Genomic DNA, 19,592 nt, shown 5'->3' with positions numbered 1-19,592 from the left:
TTTTATACCTGTCCTGTGAATCTGTACAGACTTACCACTCAGGCCAGTCAGTCCTAAAAAGCTCTTTGAGCTATAAGTATCAGTAATTGACAGTTACACAGACTGGAGCTTATGACAAAACAGTGTGGTCACTAGGTGATATGGTTTTGCTGTGTCCCTACCCAAATCTCATCTTGAATTCCCATGTGTTATGGGAGGGACCTGGTGGGAGGTAACTGAATCATGGGGGCAAGTCTTTCCCATGCTGTTCCATGATAGTGAATAAATTTCACAAGATATGACAGTTTTATAAAGAGGAGTTCCCCTGCACAAGTTTTCTTTTTGCCTGCTGCCATCCATGTAAGATGTGACTTGCTCCTTCTTGACTTCTGCCATGATTGTGAGGCCTCCCCAGTCATGTGGAACTGTGAGTCCATTAAAACCTCTTTCTTCCATAAATTGCCCAATCTTGGGTATGTGTTTATCAGCAGCATGAGAACAGACTAATACACTAGGCAATGGTGCTTCCTGGGGTTTTGGACACAGCACTTGGCTGGCATGACCACCTGGCATAGTCCATTTGTCAGCCTATTACTGGTTGTTATTTGTTGCTGGTGGACTCTGAGAAACTAACAAAGCAGCAGCAGGTGTTGTGACACCCTGACACTTCTACTGTCAGGTGGGTCAGAAAGGAGAACATCAACAAAGTAGATGTTGCCCAATGTCTTCGTTTGTGCTGTTATAACAAAATACCATAGACTGGGTAATTCATAAGGAATAGAAATTTATTCTGTCACAGTTCTGGAGGCTGGAAAGTCCAACATCAAGGTGGTGGCATGTTTGGTTGTCTGGTAAGTGCTGCCTCCTCTGAAGGGGAGGAACCCTATGTCTTTACATGGCAAAAGGTGGAAGTGCAAAAAAGGGATGAGCTCCCCCCATCTAGCCCTTTTATAATGGCACCTAATCCTATAACAGCTCTACCCTCATGACTCAATCACCCCCCAAAGGCCACATCTCCCAATACTGTTGCATTGCAGATTAAATTTTAATATGAAATTTGAAGGGGACAAAAACATTCCAACTATAGCACCCAACAAGCATCCATTATTAAGTGGAAGTTGTATATCCAGGAAAAAGTAAGCTGGGCATTATGGAGTCTCACAGTTACATGAAATATTGGCTCGTCATGTTTTAGATGAGGCTGTCTTAGATGTGGGGTCTGTGCCAGCACCTTCAGCTTCTTGAGGGCTTCAGTAAACTGAGGTTCCTGAGGACATCTGGGCCTGGTTTACAGATGGATCAGCTAAGTTCAAAACCAGTGAGATGTGCTGGGTCACTGCTGCAGTGCATCTCCAAAGAAAACTGTGTACTATAACTGCTCATGGAAAAGGGATGTCTGTTTAGTGATATATTTTCATGGTGTTTTCCCTGGAAAACATCCCCCAAAATGCACCCTGTTATATTTTTCATTGACTTACGAGCAGGAGTCAAGAGTCTGGCAGTGTAGTAACTGGCAGTAGGATGACTGGATGATCAAGTCTCAGTCCTGGCAGAGACAAACAACATAGCAGCAAATTGCACAGGACCACAACCTCTGTTAATGACTAACATGGATGCCCATGACAAAGGACCTTTTGAAGATGAACATCAATGGCAACAGCAAGATGGTCAAATCTGTACTACCCATAAAAGGACACCTGGGTAGGGCATCCACCTGAATATAACATCACATGGAGTACAGTAATCTATTTACGATTCAGGACTGGGCAAAAACAAAAACAAACAACAACAACAAACAAACAAGACCTAATGATTCCAGAACACGAGATTTGAAGCCTGGCAGATGTGTTCAAACTGAAAGCTATGCAACTAAGTGGCATAGGGAGCTTTGGGGCACATAGCCAGAGGTACCAGACCTGGCCAATCCTGGAAAATATGTACATCCTATCCTCCTCTTGAGGAGGATTGACTTTCATAGACAACTTTTCAGGCATGGCATTGCTATTCTTATCAACTTAGCAAATGGGGGCCATACTATTCAGTGACTCTAAGATGGACTATGTTACATATTTGGATTCCCTGAACACATCTGGTATTGCCTTTATAGCAAAAAGTAACAAACAGTGGGCAGCCGTATAGATATTCTCTGGATATTTTATACCCCATATCATTTCCAGGCAGCAGGTGCCACTGAAAGATAAAGTGGACTCTTAAAGGAGAAAATGAAAAAGGCAACTGGTTAACCAAGGCTCAGATCCCGGTGGAGCACACACTTAAGACAGGCAGTTTGGGCTCTAAATGTGGTGATTCTTCAGAAGGGTAACTCCTATTTAAATAAAATGTTTAATATGAGGCTGAAGAGTGGGAAAAGAAGTCCCGGCTGGCTGTAAGAAAATACAAACCATAATTTTCTTCTCTCACTCTACCTTTTTCACTCCTACACCTACTCCTGGGAAATCAAGCTACTAAAACTTGTAAGCTGTGGGGGCGGGAGATTAACCTAATGCTTTTTTTGCCATCTGGCTATATTTGGGCAATTATGGACATTGATGATACTGATCATAAATATGAAATGACCGCTTCTAAGGTGATCTTGGCATGACCCACATGTCAGGGAGTGTGAGATAATCTAGATGGTACAAGAAATACGAAGAAGAAACTTCCAAACCACATAGGGATGAGGTCAGAGATATGGAGTGGGTAAGACATTGGGAAGACTGGAAAAACAGTGAAGTGACTGCTGCAGAAACAAGTCACATCAGTCTTGTGGCTGTGGAAAGAGAACAACCATGAACAGTGAGGAGAAAACACCGTTGACCCTGAATGGTCAAGAGTTGGAAGGGAGACTATTAATCTCTCTCTCTCAGCCCTTGTTCACAGGGCATCTGGCCAATTTCATGTTCCCACCATTCACAACTTAATTTCTGGCCAAGAAGAAATCCCAATCTAAGAATTCTCAGAAACCTAACATCCACTGACTCCAGAACTAGCCTCCACTTGAAACAATAATAAGATTAATATTTTGGACACTGATATGATTCCCTTTAGCCTCATCTTGTTATTGTTGGGCTCTTTTCTATGCTTTTCTATATTTAACTGCCTTGACTACAAGTGGCTGAAGTCTATCCTGCAGATGGGTTCAATTATCCTACTACGAGTTATAGTCATGGTCACTCTACTCCAATGTTGCCTAAGACAAACAGAACAGATTTGGTATAATGAGTAGAAGTAATTGGGATATCTGATAGGGTCATATAATAAAGAGTCTGACTCCAGAATTATGAAAAATAAATGTCTGTTGTTAAAACAACCCAGTCTATGGTATTTTATTAGAGCAGTCTGAGTGGACAAAGATAGAAGTCTACTAAAGTTACGTTTGATCTGTATAAGCAGAAAACTTTAGGTAAAATTCACAATCATAAAAATAGTGTCACAGGTCCTCAATCAATTCTCAGATGTGAGCCAGTTCACAGACACAGAAACTCTTGAATTGAAAAGGAGGCCAGATCCCCTTGAGCAAGGACCCTGAAACACTGCCAAAAATGGATATTATTAATCTATCTCCCAACATTTCCCAAAGGCACCTAAAGCCTTATGCCAGGGTAACTGTGCATAGGAGAAAAGAAAATAATCAAACCTTTCAGGGACTACTATTGGCTCTGACACTAATTCCAGGAGGCCTAAAACATCACTGTCAGAGTAAGGTTTTATGGAGGTCAGGTGATCAATGGAGTTTTAGCTCAGGTCCACCTCATAGTGGGCCCAGTGAGTCCCTGAGTCCATCCTATGATTATTTTATTTTAAGAATGAATAATTAGTGTAGATATACTCAGCAACTGGCAGAATCTCAAAGAATGACTTTTGCAGTGAGGGCTATTATGGTGGAAAAGGACAAGTGGAAGCTGCTAGAACTTCCTTTACCTAGGTGATATGGTTTGGCTATGCCCCCACCCAAATCTCATCTTGAACTGTAGTTCCCATAATCCCCACATATCATGGGAGGGACCTAGTGGAAAGTGATTGGATCATGGGGATGGTTTCCCCCATGCTGTTCTCGTGATAGTTCTCACAAAATCTGATGGTTTTATAAGCATCTGGCATATCCCCTGCTGGCACTTCTGTTTCCTGCCACCATGTGAGGAAGGGCGTGTTTGCTTCCCCTTCTGCCATGATTGTAAGTTTCCTGAGGCCTCCCCAGCCATGTGGAACTATGAGTCAATTAAACGTCTTTCCTTATAAATTACCCAGTCTTGGGCAGTTCACGCTTGGGCAGCATGAGAATGGACTAATGCACTAGGAAAGTAGTAAATCAAAAGCAATACCATGTTCCTGGAAGGATTGCGGAGATTAGTGCCACCATCAAGGACTTGAAAAAAATACAGGGATGGTGATTCTCACCACATCCCCATTCAACTCAAATATCTTACCTGTGCAGAAGACAGATGGAATTTGGAGAATGGCAGTGGATTATCATAAGCTTAATCAGGTGGTGACTCCAATTGCAGCTGCTGTTTCAGTGTGGTTTCATTGTTTGAGCAAATTAACACATCTCATCTGGTATGCAGCTATTGATCTGGCACATGCCTTTTTCTTCATACCTGTCCATAAGGCCCACCAGAAGCAGTTTTCTTTCAGCTGTCAAGGCCAGGAATATACTTTCACTGTTCTACATCAGGGGTATATCAACTGTCCTACCCTGTGTCATAATTTAGTTTGTGGGGATCTTGATCATCTTTCCCTTCCACAAGAAATCATACTGGTACATTACATTGACTATATTGTGCTGATTGGACCTAGTGCATGAGAAGTAGCAACCATTCTAGACTTATTGGTAACATATTAATATGCCAGGGTATGTGAAATAAATCTGACAGAAATTCAGGGGCTGCCTTCTTTAGTGAAATTTCTAGGGGTCCAGTGGTGTGGAGCATGTCAAGATATCCCTTCTAAGGTGAAGAATAAGTTGTTGCATCTGGCCCCTCCTGCAATGAAACAAGAGGAACATAGAGAAGATGTAGATCAAAGAATAGAAAGTTATGGTATGTAGGATGAACGTCTACACATCTAGTGTACAACATGAGGACTATAGTTAATAATATTGTATCATATACTGGTAATTTGCGAAGAATGCAGATTTTAGGTACCTTTATTACAACAACAACAAAATTGAGATGATGGGCATGTTAATTTGCTTGACTGTGGAACTCAGGGTTCTACAACAAGTCCAGGCTGCTCTGCAAGCTACTCTGTCACTTGGGCCATATGATCCAGCAGATCCAGTGGTGCTTGAAGTGACAGTGGCAGATAGAGATGCTGTTTGGAGCCTGATATGGTTTGGCTGTGTCCCTACCCAAATCTCATCTTGTATTCCCATGTGTTGTGGGAAGGGCCCGGTAGGAGGTAACTGAATCATGGGGACAGGTCTTTCCCTTGCTGTTCTCATGATAGTGAATAAGTCTCACGAGATCTGATGGTTTTTAAAATGGAAGTCTCTCTTCACAAGCTCTCTTGTCTGCTACCATGTGAGGTATGCCTTTCACCTTCCACCATGATTTTAAGGCCTCCCCAGCCATATGGAATTGTAAGTCCAATAAACCTCTGTCTTTTGTAAATTGTGCAGTCTCAGGTATGTCTTTATTAGCAGCATGAAAATGGACTACTACAGAGCCCTTGGCAGGTCCCTATAGGTGAATCACAGTGCAGGCCCCTATAGGTGAATCACAGTGCAGGCCCTTAGGATTTTGGAGGGGATCCCTGCCATGCTCTGCATTTAACTACTCTCCTTTTGAGAAATAGCTCTTGGCTTGCTACCGGGCCTTAGTAGAGACTGAACAATTAACCATGGTAACCATGGGCCCCCAAGTTACCATGGGACCTGAACTGCTATTCATAAAATGAGTGTTATTTGATCCATTAGGTCATCAAGTTGGGTGTGCACAGCAGTACTCCATGAAGTGGAAGTGGTTGTGTGTGTGTGTGTGTATGTGTGTGTGTATAAATAAAATCATGCCCAAGCAGGCCCTGGAGACACAAATACCCTATGATCAGTTGGCAGAGGAAGAGAAGGCTCGGACCTGGTTTACAGGTGATTATGCGTGATATGCAGGCATCACCCAAACATGGACAGCTATAGTGCTACATCCCCTTCCTGAAACATCCCTGAAGGACATTAGTGAAAGAAAATTATCCAGTGGGCAGAACTATAAGGAATACAACTTTTTCTCACTTTTCTTGGAAGGAGAAATGTCCAAACATGGGATTACATCCTGATTCACAGGTCGTAGCCAGTGCTTTGGCCAGATGGTCAGGGACTTGGAGGGAACATGATTGGAAAACTGGTGATATGCAAGGTTGGGAAAGAGCTATGTGGATAGACTTGTCTGGGTGAAAAATGTGAAGATATCTCATCTCATGTGAATGCTCACAAAAGGTGACCTTAGTATAGAAGGATCTTCATAATCAATAGGATAAGATGACATGTTCTGTGAATACCAGTCAGCCTTTTATCCCAGTCACTCCATCATCTTGGAACGGGCTTGTGAAAAAAGGGGCCATGGTGGCAGGGATAGAGGTTATGCATGGGCTCAGGAAAATGGATTTCCACTCACCAAGGCTGACCTGGCTACAGCTGCTGCTGAGTGCCCAAACTACCATCATCAGAGACTAACACTAAGTTGCCAATATGGCACTATTTCCCAGGGTGATCAGCTCTCTACCTGATGGCAGGTTGATTACATTGGACTACTTCTGTGTTAGACTATTTTTTTGTTGTTTACAACAGAATACCTGAAACTTGGTAATATATAAAGAAAATAAATTTATTTCTTAGAGTTATGGAGGCTGAGAAGTTCAAGGTCAAGGGGTTGCATCTGGTACAAGTCTTCTTTCTGGTGAGGACCCTCATAGAGGTTGTTTTTGTATGCCCAAGGTGGTGCAGGGCATCACATGTTGAGGCAGCTGAGGAGTGTGCTCACATGTAGTTCAGGTCTTTCTTCCCCTTCTTATAAAGCTGCCAGTTTTACTCTCATGATAACCTGTTAATCCATTAATCCACGAATGAAACATTAATCCATTCATGAGGGCTCTGTCTTTTAAAGGCCCCATCTCTCAATACTGCCACATTAGGGATTAAGTTTCAACATTAATTTTGGAAAGACATTGAAACCATAGCAACTTCCATTATAAAAAGGCAGAATTTTATTACTGGAATAAACATTTACTCTGGATGCTGGTTTGTCTTCACTACATACAATGCTTCTGCAAAACTACCATCCATGGACTTACAGGATGCCTTATCCACTGTCATGGCATTCCATACAGTATTGCTTCTAATCAAGAAACTAAGTTCACAGCAAATGCAGTGCTGAAATGAGCTCATGCTCATGAAATTCACTGCTTTTACCAAGTTCCCCATCATCTTGAAGTACCTGGCTTGACAGAACAGCGGAGTGACCTTTAAAAGATTGCAAGCTAAGTGACAATACCTTGCAGGGCTAGAGCAAGGTTCTCCAGGAGGATATATATGCACTGAATCAGTGTCCAGTATATGGTGCTGTTTCTCCAATAGCCAGGATTCACAGGTCCAGTAATCAAGGAAGGGAAATGGGAGTGACACCACTCAGTAACAAGCCTTGTGACCCACTAGCAACAGTTTTGCTTCCTTTCCTCACAACCTTATACTCTGCTGGCCTAGCGGTCTTATGCCCAAAGGGAGGAGTGCTTCCACCAGAAGATACAATTATTCCATTGATCTGGAAGTTAAGATTGCCACCTGGCCACTTTGGGATCCTCATGCCTTTGAATCAACAGGTAAAGAAAGGACTTACTCTGATAGTTGGAGTAATTCTGACTACTAAGGAAATCAGATTGCTACTCCTCAATGGAGGTAAGGAAGAGTATGTCTGCAATATAGGAGGATCCACCAGGGCCTCTCTTAGTATTATCATGTCCTATAATTAAAATCAATGGTAAACTATTACAACCTAATTCAAGTAAGACTACTAATGTACTTAGGAATGAAGGTTTGGGTCACCCTACCAGAAAAAGAACTGTGACCAGGTGAGGTGTTTGCTGAAGGCAAAGGGAATACATAATCAGTAGTGGAAGAAGGTAATTATAAATACCAGCTACTACTATGTGACCAGTTACAGAAGTGAAGACAGTAGTCACTATGAGTATTTCCACCTTATTTTGTTATATGTTTGTGTTTGCATGTGTATGTGTGTGTGTGTGTGTGTGTGTAGCAAATATCTTTTTCTTCTCTATCTTATCTCCTTTTCACGTAACACAAGATGTATGAACTTTTTATCATAGTATTTAACTTATGAGATATCAAAGAGATTAAATGCAAAGACTTCACATCTTCTCCTGGGGAAAAGGTTATTCACTTTCCACTGCATGCAGAAGAGTTGTATCATGTTAAGTAGAAGTATGGCCTTGTTATTGTCTTTTTTGGGGGATAAAGTATGGTTTAAGATGTGTATGGGTGCCAATTTGACGAGCGTTGGACTTGTGATGGTTAATGTTATATGTCAACTTGGAGGGTGTTTTGGGATGAGATTAATGTTCAAATCAGTGAACTTTGACTAAGCAGATGGCTCTCCACAGTATGAGTAGGCCTCAGCCAATCAACTGAAGGCCTGAATAGAATAAAATGGCTGACCTCCCTGAGCAAGGGGGAATACTCTAACAGACTGCCTTTGGACTTCATCTGTACCATGAACTCTCCTGGGTCTCAAGGCTGCCAGTCCACATAGCAGATTTGGGACTCACCCCAGCCACCATAATTTCATGAACCAAGTCCTTATAATAGATGTGCTTCAATATATGTACACACATCCTCTTGGTTCTGTTTCCCTGGAGAACCCTAATACACAGGGTAACCCTATAATCTTAGGGTAGTTACTGAATATAAAATAGAGGACAAACATGTATGCCTCCATTTAACCTTCATAATTATTGTCTTGACTAAATTCCCCATGGTTATAGCATCCATGGCCCTAAAATATCCAGTAGTGGGCATGGACTCTCAGACTCATTAAATAATAAATCAAAATTAGATTGAGTCTTTGGCATTTACAAACTGACTTGAAGAAATGAGCCTCCATGAAAAACTCCCCAACAATATACCGAGCTAAGAGAGCCTAGTGTCAATTAGACATTGACAAGACAATGGCTCTTAGCTCAAGATAGAGCCTTCAAAGGATTACAACCCATTTTACGAGGCCTATTTAGATAAGAGGGAGGGTGATTATATCCACTGCTTCTCCATTTAATAGCTTAATTTGGCCCGTTCCTAAACTTGGAAAGAATGAATGAGACTTCCTGATGAATTACCACAGCCTTTATGCTGTGGTCCCAGCAATTAGACCAACTAATTATTATTACAATGGAAATTATTGACTCCATCCAATCAGCAACTGATAAATGTTTTGCTATTGTATATTTGGCTAATACATTCTGTTTAGTGCATACTTCAGTAGCCTCTCTTCCTTCCCCTCCAAAGTGAAATGGTACACCTTTACCTGGCTACTTAGAGGGTACCTCAACAGCTCTGCTATCTCACACAGTCATTGGAGGCAAGACCCTAACTGCATCTAACTTCCTCCAGGAGCACAGATATGACACCACATTGATGGCATTCTTTTCTAAGAGAATTCTTTAGAACACTCATTCAGGACATACAAATATTCTAAGAAGGAGCTCACAAAAAGGGGATGGACCACTGCCCCACACAGGGCACGAAGTCTTGCCACCTTGTTTAAATTCCTGAAAATTATTGGTAAACTCAGGGCTGTTCCATCTCTGTCAACATTAAGGCATGCCAAACATATTTAGGCCTTTGTGGGTTCTGGAGGCAACACTTTCCTCACTTACAAATTTTACTTTGGCCCATTTATGCCATTACTTGCAAAATAGGCCCACCTTGAGTGGGACCCCCCCTCCCAGCAAAACACTCTAGAATTTTTTCAACCATATTAGTGCCACTCCCACCCTGAGACTTCTTCACTGTAGAAGCTTTAGCATCCTCCTCTAATGCCTCTTGGAGTCTTTATACCATCCATGATGGCTATGAGTTGCCCATGACCTTCTGATGCAAGAAACTGCCTTCGTAGGTCTTATGCTGTATATTGTTAGAGTGGCAACTGCTGGATATATACTGGAGTCTCCTGGAAATAGAGGCTCTCATAGGCACTCAGCTCATTACCTTCCATTTCCAGCTGCGAGTAATAAACTTTTGAATACCCTGTTGATGTGTATTATCGCTCTCGATATCTAAACCAAATTTTGCATGGGGTCCATTCTGTGTCTTTAGAGTGGCCATAACAGGTGGCTTATGTTTGTAAAAAGAATCCTCAGGTGGATATATGAAAGGAGAGTGGAGTTGTAGGGGAATGGCTCCTCCATGATGACCTGGCACCCTTGCATGTATCCATATAGGCTTGAACTGCAGCTAATCTGAGTTTTGGTTGAATGCCTTATGATTCTCCCAGAACATGAGAAGATCAGAGGCTGTAAGGAGCTGCTATAAGGCCTTCTCTCAGTCACTTCCCTCTCTCTTCTGAGAGGCTGTCTTGAATGAATTTCTCATCACTTACTAGATTCTGATGAGGTACGGAACTTTCTGTCCTGTGCCCTTTGGAATAGAGCTGCAGAATATATAACCACTCAGCCGCAGTATAGATTTGGCTCCTCAGCCAGGGAGTATCCCTCAACTTGCGTTATAATCATCTAGCCCCTTTTGTTTCTTTGTTGTCTTTTAGGGTATATGAGACAAGGACCTGGGGAGTTGGCCTCTTTGGTTCATTCTTTGCACTGTTTATGTAAGTACTAAACTGTCTCAATCTAAAAGTGTTTCCTTGTATCTTTACCAGTCAAATCAGTCAGGCCTTGGCCTTGTCTATATTAGCTAGTTACCATATAATCCTAATTGCTGTCTTATGTCTTTTACCTGTAAACTAAAATAATTAGGATACTTGTGTTCATTCAAAGGTTCTTACATTAAATAAATACTGAAGGATTACCATGTTTTTAACTCATTTGTATTTGGGAAGCCTTAAGCCTTCAGTGAACTATCAAATGCAGCTGTGGTGCCAATTTAGCACCTAAGGGTGCTAAAGCACACAGTACTTTACAAAGCTAAGAAGTCAGGAATATATTGGTACTGGAAAATCCTGAAAAATGCATGGTTTATAGATGAAATATTCTTCCCAATAAAGGGAAACTTAAAAAAAAGAGAAACTTGATCAGAGATGACAGTCTTATGGTACCTCATTTTTCATATTTTCAGGTAAACAAATACCTGGCAATATAACAGCTAATGTATCTTTCACAAGTAGAAGGTGTGACAACCATTTATATAATAAACATGTTAGGAACATCTGTGGGATGCCATATTCCAGGCTCTGTGCCTGACTCAGGACACAGAGACAACCCAGTCTGGGTCTCAGAGCCAGTGGACCTCAGAATTAAGAAGACAGAGATATTCAGGCTAATAAGTATAATTTTGATAAGAACTATGACAAAACAGGGCTGGGCATGGTAGCTCATACCTGTAATCCCAGCACTTTGGGAGGCCAAGCCAAGCAGATTGCTAGAGCCCCAGAGTTTGAGACCAGCCTGGGCAACATAGTGAGACTCCATCTCTACAAACACTAAAAAAATAGCCAAGTGTGGTGGTATACACCTGTAGTCCCAGTTACTCGAGAGGCTAAGGCAGGAGGATTGCTTAAGCTGCAATGAGCTATGATCATGCCACTGCACTCCTGTCAGGGCAATACAGCAAGATCCCATCTCTATGAAAAAAGAACTTTTTCAAAAAATATCAAGAAGGGCTTCTCAGAAGCAGCGATTTACAAAAGTAGGGACTGTAATTACTGCAAATTTACAGATGAGAAAATTGAAAGTTAGAGAGGTAAACTAATCTGGCAGAGGCCATACAGCCTCTAGTCAAGACAGTTTTGAGCCATAGCTTGTTGGATTCCAAATCAATAAATTGTTTTAGTTTACACCCACCAAAGTACAGCTTCCCTGGCTCTGCTCGCCTCCAAACTTAAAAAAAAAATCTGCTACAATCAGAGTAGACTCAAATTAGAAAACAGTTTCCAGGGAAAACTTGATGAAAGTTTTTCTGGTATATCATGGTGCCTTCTCACAGGGGAATCTTGGAACTGAAAGCTCTGTCCAGCTATGACTGGTAAAAGACTCTAAGGTAAACTTTTCACCTCCCCTTTTCCCAGTAACAGTTGGTTCTGGGGAGCTGCTTGCACTTGGGATTAGAACACACTTAAAGAACAGAAGTAGAAGGGGCAGCTTCCGCTTCAGTGCTTCACACTTAGGAAGGAATTCATCTCCCCTAGGAGGGACCTCTTATACTCTTCTCACTTTCTGCCTGTTCCTTCTTGACTCACAGAAACATCAGGGGCAGACTCCACATTTGTTGATGTAAGCATGGCCTTTACAGAATTTTGGCCTTTACAGAATTTTAAGCACAGTCCAGAACTGAAGGAGTATCTGCAATCTGTGAAATGCAAAATGGTTCACTGAAGTCAGGAATGTTAACTGCTTAATTTCCTGTTTTACGTACCTTCAAATACAACTTTAAACTTAATTATGTGCAACTAACAAGTCTACAGCTATTGTTTCCCTAAAAACCATTTAAAAAGTGGCTTATATAGGTTTTTATAAAATTCCATAAACTTTCCCCTTGGAGACTCCACCTCTTTGATTTTTCACATTTGTATGAACTGGTATGTAGGTGTTATCAAAACCCCTGCTCACCAGCATATAAGAATCCATTCTTACTTTCCAGTATGAATAAATAAGAATTTAGCTTTTCCTATTTCAATGGGCCAAATTAAAAGAAAAAACTGCTAACATTGGTCTACAGCAAGGGAACTGCTAGCCACTCCAGGGTATTTCTCCCTTCTCTTTTTGGGCATTTGACCTCTTGGGCCAGAAGCAGTATGCCACAGCCAACCTTTTTAAAACAATCTAAATGTTTTCCTTTTTTTCTACCTTATATATTAGGCTTAATAAGAAGAACTCCAGTAATTACTTTTATAAACTTTATTACGGAAAATGCCAAACATACAAAAATAGAGATGAACATATATAATGAACCTCATTTTAGCCATCACCCAGCTTCAACAATTATCAAGGCCAATTTCGTTTCATCAATCTTTGCAATGCACTTAACATCCAGATTTACTATTTTGAAGCAAATTCCAAGAATCATATCATATCAGCCACAAATGTTTGAGAATGTAGATGAGGACCCTTCTTTCTAACATAATGATAAAACCATTATCCTAATACCAAATACCCCACCAATGTTCAAATTACCCCGATTGTCTCATAAATGTATTTGTTTTACAGTTCGGTCAAATCACAATTCAAATAAGATCCATACAATTGGTTAATATGTCTCTTAAGTCTCTTTAAATCTATAGGTTCACCCTCCATCTCTTTCATCCTTCATCTCTTTCATCCTTGCAAGTTATTTACAGAAGAAACTGAGTCATGTGTCCTGTAGTTTCTTATAGTCTGGATTCTGCTGATCTCATCTCCATGGTGTAAAATAATGTTTCTCTGCCCTATTTTCTAAAGATTAGGAATTATTTCTAGGTCAAATTTAGGTTCAGTGTTTGGGCAAATATTTTAAGAGACGGAGTCTCATTATATTGCTCAGGCTAGACTAAAGCTCCTGGGCTCAAGCTATTCTTCTGCCTCAGCCTCCTGAGGCAGATGCTTAACACTGTGCCTGGCTTTGCAAATATATTTTATAGATGGTGTAGAATACTGCCATCTGGAGGCACATGTCTGGGATGACACAGACATAGGAGTAAGAATTTTTGCTTTCTAGTATCTCACAGCTGCCTTGAAGCAGTTGTGTGACACTTGATAAACAAAAGTCACATATATGCTAGACAGATTAGAAAGGGATTGTTTAACCATTCAGTATCATTACAAAATATGAACTATTTAAACAAATCTTCAGTGATGTCTACCATATTCTAAGCAATATCTTATATGCTAGATATATAAAAAAGACTAAGGAAACAAGTTCCTTGGATTCAAGGGCATATAATCTGGTGGGAAATACAGACACATAATCATAAAAGCACAAAAAAGGCCACAGGTGCCAAGTTAGAATTCTGTACAGATACAGCGGTAGTGCAACAACCTGGAGAATAGTCATTGTAATAAACAGGGAAGAAGTGTCCAAAAGCATAGGATGAGCTGTGTCCTTGGAGTGCGAAAGAGCTCATCTGTGCTTCACAATTCCATTCATCCATTCACATACTTGATCCTTTCAAAGTAAATCTGAACAACATCTATGCCATTCACCTAAAAAAAAAATCTTATTAATAGGGTTTTATTGGTTCATCAATTCCTCTAATCAACAAATATTTATTGAGCTCCTACTATGGCTCATCAACCATTTTGAATTGGAAAAGCCTCCAGTGAATTATCCAATGCAGTTTCCCTGTGAGGCCAGATGAGAGCCTGAGGGAATAACAGATTGTCCCAGGTACATTACGAAGCTGAGAAATCGGGAATACACTTGTAGTAGACATTTCTAATCTGTGGATCAATGACAAATATCTCCAAATTCCAGGCACTGTTCTAGGCTCTGAGGATATGGGGGAGGATTCAGTCTGGGTCCTAGTCCTCGAAAAGTTCATATTCTAATAGGCCAACAGTCATTCAGAAAGATGATTGCAATGCGAGAATGGTGCTGAGAATATTTGTTTTGACTGGTGCTTCCACAAAAGGAACTCTGAAAAAGAAAACTCTGGCCAGCTGTTAGTACTGTAAGCTCTAACCTCCCTTTTCCCAGTCAACAACTATGGAGGGAAGAAATGCTTTTTCTTACAATTGAACTCCACTTAAAGGCAAGTGAGACAAGGAGCAGCTCCAGCATCAGAGCCCTTTAAAGCATCTATCCCACAAGGGCCCTCTAATGTTGCTGTTTCTTTACAAGCTCTTACATATACACACTTCAATTTTTATCGATTTTCTAAATACAAAAATGTTGAAATCTTTACAATGATTCTGTCAAATGAAACTATATACAGGACTTAAAAATATTTATAGCCACCTTTCACCCCTTTCAGGGTTACTTCTTTCAAAGGTGACCTGATCAACAGAACATAGGTTTCTTAGAAAATATGTTAACCATCCAGAGCAAATTCTGTATCAAGCAACCAAACTTACCTTTACTCCAACATGTCATCTTCAAAATTTTTTTAGAATAAGAAAAAGTAGGTACTTGTCCAGTGGGGCACGAGGGGAAAGTCAGTCTTTTTTTTTGTTTGTTTTTTTGAGACGAGCGCCCATACTGGAGTGCAGTGGGGCGATCTCAGCTTGCTGCAACCTCCACCTCCCGGGATGAAGCGATTATCCTACCTCAGCCTCCCGAGTACCTGGGATTACAGGTGCGCACCACCATGCCCAGCTAGTTTTTGTATTTTTAGTAGAGACGGGGTTTCACCATGCTGGCCAGGCTGGTCTCGATCTCCTGACTTGGTGATCTGCCTGCCTCGGCCTTCCAAAGTGCTGGGATTACAGGTGTGAGCCACCAAGCCCGGCCCCCCGCCCCCATCCATACTCTCTTCAAAAACTAGGCTTTTCCTCAACTGTCACGGGAGATGAGATCTAGAAGAGGAACCTTGAATTTACATAGCGAAACCCAAAATTTCTTAATAGAAAGTGCATAACAGTGACCCATAGAACAAGACTCCGTCTCAAAAAAAAAAAAAAAAAAAAAAGGAACCCCAAATACCTGTCAATAATGTTTAAGAGATATGACGTAGTCTAGGTTGCTCTAGAAATTAGGAATGATCTTTTCATTTGAATACCCTTTTCACAAAGTAGGCTTTCCTTCTACCTAATTTCAGACACGGATGGGGGAACAGAGGAAGGTCCAGAAGAGAGATTTAGGTATTCTAGATGGGATTCCTGACTTTAAGCAAGTATTGAGGCAAACGTGAGAGCTTTTAATTTGGCACCCAGAAAAGGTTGTCCTGTGAGACAAAACAATTACTCTCTATCATTGAGAGGTTGTTCAGGTATCCTAATAGTTTGACAACTCTGTACCAGCTGAACATCACTAGAACTAACTCAGCTGGGATGTAATCGCCATAAAAGATTCCATTCCTGTGGTTACTGAGAGTCAGGGAGGCTTAAGCGGAATGTCACTACATTCAAATATGGGAGGGAGACCACTTTCTTTCAAAAACAAACTTAAATCCAGAGAACCATGGTTCTTCTACGGTATCCAGTAAGGGGCAATGGGAGTTGGAAGTTGAGCATGGGAAATCAAATTCTGTGAATACAGTTTTTCTGGTAAGATGTGCTTGGCTAGCAGATCCCCAGCAGCATCTATTCAATAAGGTTAATCTACATGGGAAATAGCGATTTGAAGTCAGCAGTGAAAAATTACTTGTGAAAATTTTTTGAAAACCAAATGATCTACATAGAAATAGAAAAAGAAATTTCTGAAAGGGGCAAATGAGATCCCATTTCTGAGGCTAAAGTGACTGTCGAGTGCAGAAAGAGCACAAGATGTAGAATTTCCTAATGTTTTTACAAATTCAAAACTGATTTTTTAAACCAACTCCCACCACAGAAAGGCTCCCTGACAAGGGCGAACGCTGTGAAGGAGAAAACAACTCAAGGGAAAAAAATACTAAAAGATGCCCACACAACCAAGCTGGTCAGACTTCAGAGGCCTCCACTACCAAACAAACCACAAGGCTGGTATCAAAAATGCGCACGCACGCTCACCCACGACTATGTGTGAAATGTAAAACCAAAAACATCACAGGGCGCACAGGCAGACACACACACACTCCCCACACGCTCCCCACCCACCCCTCGCCCCCCCAAACAGCCCCCAAAAGCAGGGTGAACAGTTAAGGCACCTAAAACCCCAAGCGGCATAGGCTTCCCCGAAATATTTTACAGTGTAACCAAGAAGCGATTTGGAAAGCATCTGAAAAACGTGCAAACTGAAAACAGGGCCTGGCAACAGTTTGCAAGCGTGATTCAGAGGGTCTGCCAAGGAAACAAAAGCCTCCCTCCTCCCCGTGAGACTGCACATGGCACAGGAGGTGCTCCAGGCGGGATGCATTTTAAGCGAGGCAGACAAACAGAAGTCTGTGTGGGCGCGAGCAGTACATACTAGGGATCGCTATCTGGCGAGGATGGGGCCATGGAGTTTCCATTGGTTGGGGAACCGCCCAGCTTTAATTTCTCCAGATATTCGGCATGCACGGGCTTGTGGCACTGGAGAATCTTGATGGCATCGTCGACTTTGAACCACTCTCGCTTCCTCCCAATGCTAACCGAATCTTCCCAATCCTCCAGCAGCTCCGTGACAGTCAGTACATACACGTACGTTCTGTGCTTGGGGTCCTGGTTCTGTTCGAAGACGCCCAGGAGCCGGCCTAACTTCCCCTTGACTCCCGCCTCTTCGTACACCTCTCGGACCGCCGCACCTCCCGGCTCCTCCTCGGGCTCCATGCCCCCGCCCGGCACGATCCAGCGGTCCGGGTACCGGCTGCTACTCACTAACAGGACCTCGTCCTCGCGCTCGCTCCGGAAGCACAGGCACGCCGCCCGCTTCTTAAACCCCTCGGGGTCGTAGGTCCGCGTCTGGTTGGGTTTGCACTTCATCCTCGAGGCAGCCTCCTCTCGCTGCTCCCTGCTGTGTGGGCCGCTGACCCCACTGCTGCTGCTGCTCTGCAGGGGAGCAGCCGAGGTGCTGGGAAGAGAAAGGGCCGAGGCGAGGGGCGGGGAGATAGAGGAGCCTCCGTCTGCCTGCGAGCCCTGGGAGGGGAGAGATGAAGCTGGGCGGGGCGCGGGTGGAGGCGGGGGCAGCGAGGCGTGTCAGTCAGCCAGTCCGAGCCCGCGACTCTCCACAGAGCCCACCCGCTTCTGCGAGGTGAAGTGCTTTTTCGGGCGAGTCCACGCTCCCGTTCATGTGCGTGTTCGCAGAGGAGGGCGATGGGCGAGGGGCAGGGGTGAGGGCGGGGGGCGAGGGGCGGGAGCGGGGGTCTCCTGGCTCCCACAGCGCAGGCGCTTCGCACTTCTGGGACCAGGAACCTCCTTGGCGCAAAGCGAAATTCACCGCATTGTGACTTTGGCCAAGACTGCCTCCACGTGTGCCTTTGACCCAAAGGCATGGTGGCTCGGCAGGACGTTTCTCCTCTCCCTCCCCACTGCGCTGCAGGAAACCCACACGCAGTTGTTTTACACATGACAGGGGCAAAGGCAGCGTCGTCATCATCCTCCCCCACTATCAACCATTCTGGCTTACTCATGGGACCTGGGCCCTGGTGTTGTCAGAACAACACACGGGATTCTTGGCAGAGTAGCCGGGCATCTTTGCTGAGTCACATGATACAGTCTTATTTCAACAGGTTCCCACCTTGCAGAGCATCTTGGCGCAGCCAGTAATTTAATGCTTTTCTTAAACCCCTGTTCACAACCTGCCTGACCTCCCTGCGCCTCAGTTTCCTCATGGGTACACTCCTCGCCGCCTTGCTGCAGCCATTTGCACTTCGATGCACATACACCTTAAAGACCAGAGCACCACCCATCTAGTAGTCCTGCGTTAAAGCCCAAAGACATTCTCCTATTCTCCACACACTCCACCCTTCTCTGTCTCTTTGATAAGCATCACTTGGGGTTTGGGAAACCATGCATGTGGAGATACCGTCCTATGTCACGATTTTATTTTATTTTATTATTTTATTTTTTGAGACAGAGTCTCTCTCTGTCGCTCTGTCAGGTTGGACAGGTTGGAGTGCAGTGGCGCGATCTCGGCTCACTGCAACCTTAGCCTCCCGGGTTCAAGCGATTCTCCTGCCTCAGCCTCCTGAGTAGCTGGGATTACAGGTGCTCGCCACCACACCTGGCTAATTTTTGCATTTTTAGAAGAGATGGGTTTCACCATGTTGGTCAGGCTGCTCTTGAACTCCTAACCTCGCCATCCGCCTGCCTTGGCCTCCCAAAGTGTACTATCAACCACCACAAAACAAACAAAATACCAAGGGGTCCTAAAAATATGGTTAGGACTTAGTAGTACAAAGTGGTTCAACTTCTACTCAGAGCTTTGAAACATGATTTGAATGAATCACTAGACACTCTAGCAAAACTAGCAGACTAGTGGGGTGTCTGGGGTGAGAGGGGCCAATCCAGGCTCTGGCCACAGGGCAGGGCTGCTTCACAATTGCCAGGTACTATCTCCTTTATCTCACAAGAAAGAAGTGCCCTTTTCTAGTCTATTAGCTCAGTTCTACATCACACTGTGCCTGTGCAGTAGTAGGTCTTTTCTGGGGAAATATTTGTGGCAGGGAAGAGGAATAGGATATTATAACATGGAAAGAGGCACAGACTGAAACCCTACTGGAAAAGTCTGGATATGGAGATCCACAACTTAAAACAGAGTTAATACAATACCAAGGGAATTTTTAAATTACCTTTTCCCCAAACTTTCATAGTTGATTTAGTTTGGATATTTGTCCTCGCCCAAATCTCATGTTAAATTATAATCCCCAAAGGTGGAAGTGGGGCCTGGTGGGAGATGTTTGGATCATGAGGAT

General features: G+C 42.9%; 1 protein-coding gene across 1 annotated transcript; it reads right to left on the bottom strand.

Annotated features, from left to right (window-relative positions):
- Positions 1 to 13,032: 13,032 nt before the first annotated feature.
- Positions 13,033 to 17,804, bottom strand: LOC100998050 (diphosphoinositol polyphosphate phosphohydrolase 3-alpha). Its single transcript, XM_009197618.3, has 2 exons — positions 17,168 to 17,804; positions 13,033 to 14,328 (listed from the first exon to the last, which is right to left on the bottom strand). Coding segments are annotated over exons 1-2 (495 nt in total). The 5' UTR covers positions 17,662 to 17,804; the 3' UTR covers positions 13,033 to 14,327.
- Between the last annotated feature and the right edge of the window lie 1,788 nt (positions 17,805 to 19,592).

Source organism: Papio anubis, chromosome X (assembly GCF_008728515.1).
Source record: "Papio anubis isolate 15944 chromosome X, Panubis1.0, whole genome shotgun sequence".
Classification (NCBI taxonomy): domain Eukaryota; kingdom Metazoa; phylum Chordata; class Mammalia; order Primates; family Cercopithecidae; genus Papio; species Papio anubis.
This window is presented reverse-complemented; position numbering and strand designations above follow the sequence as displayed.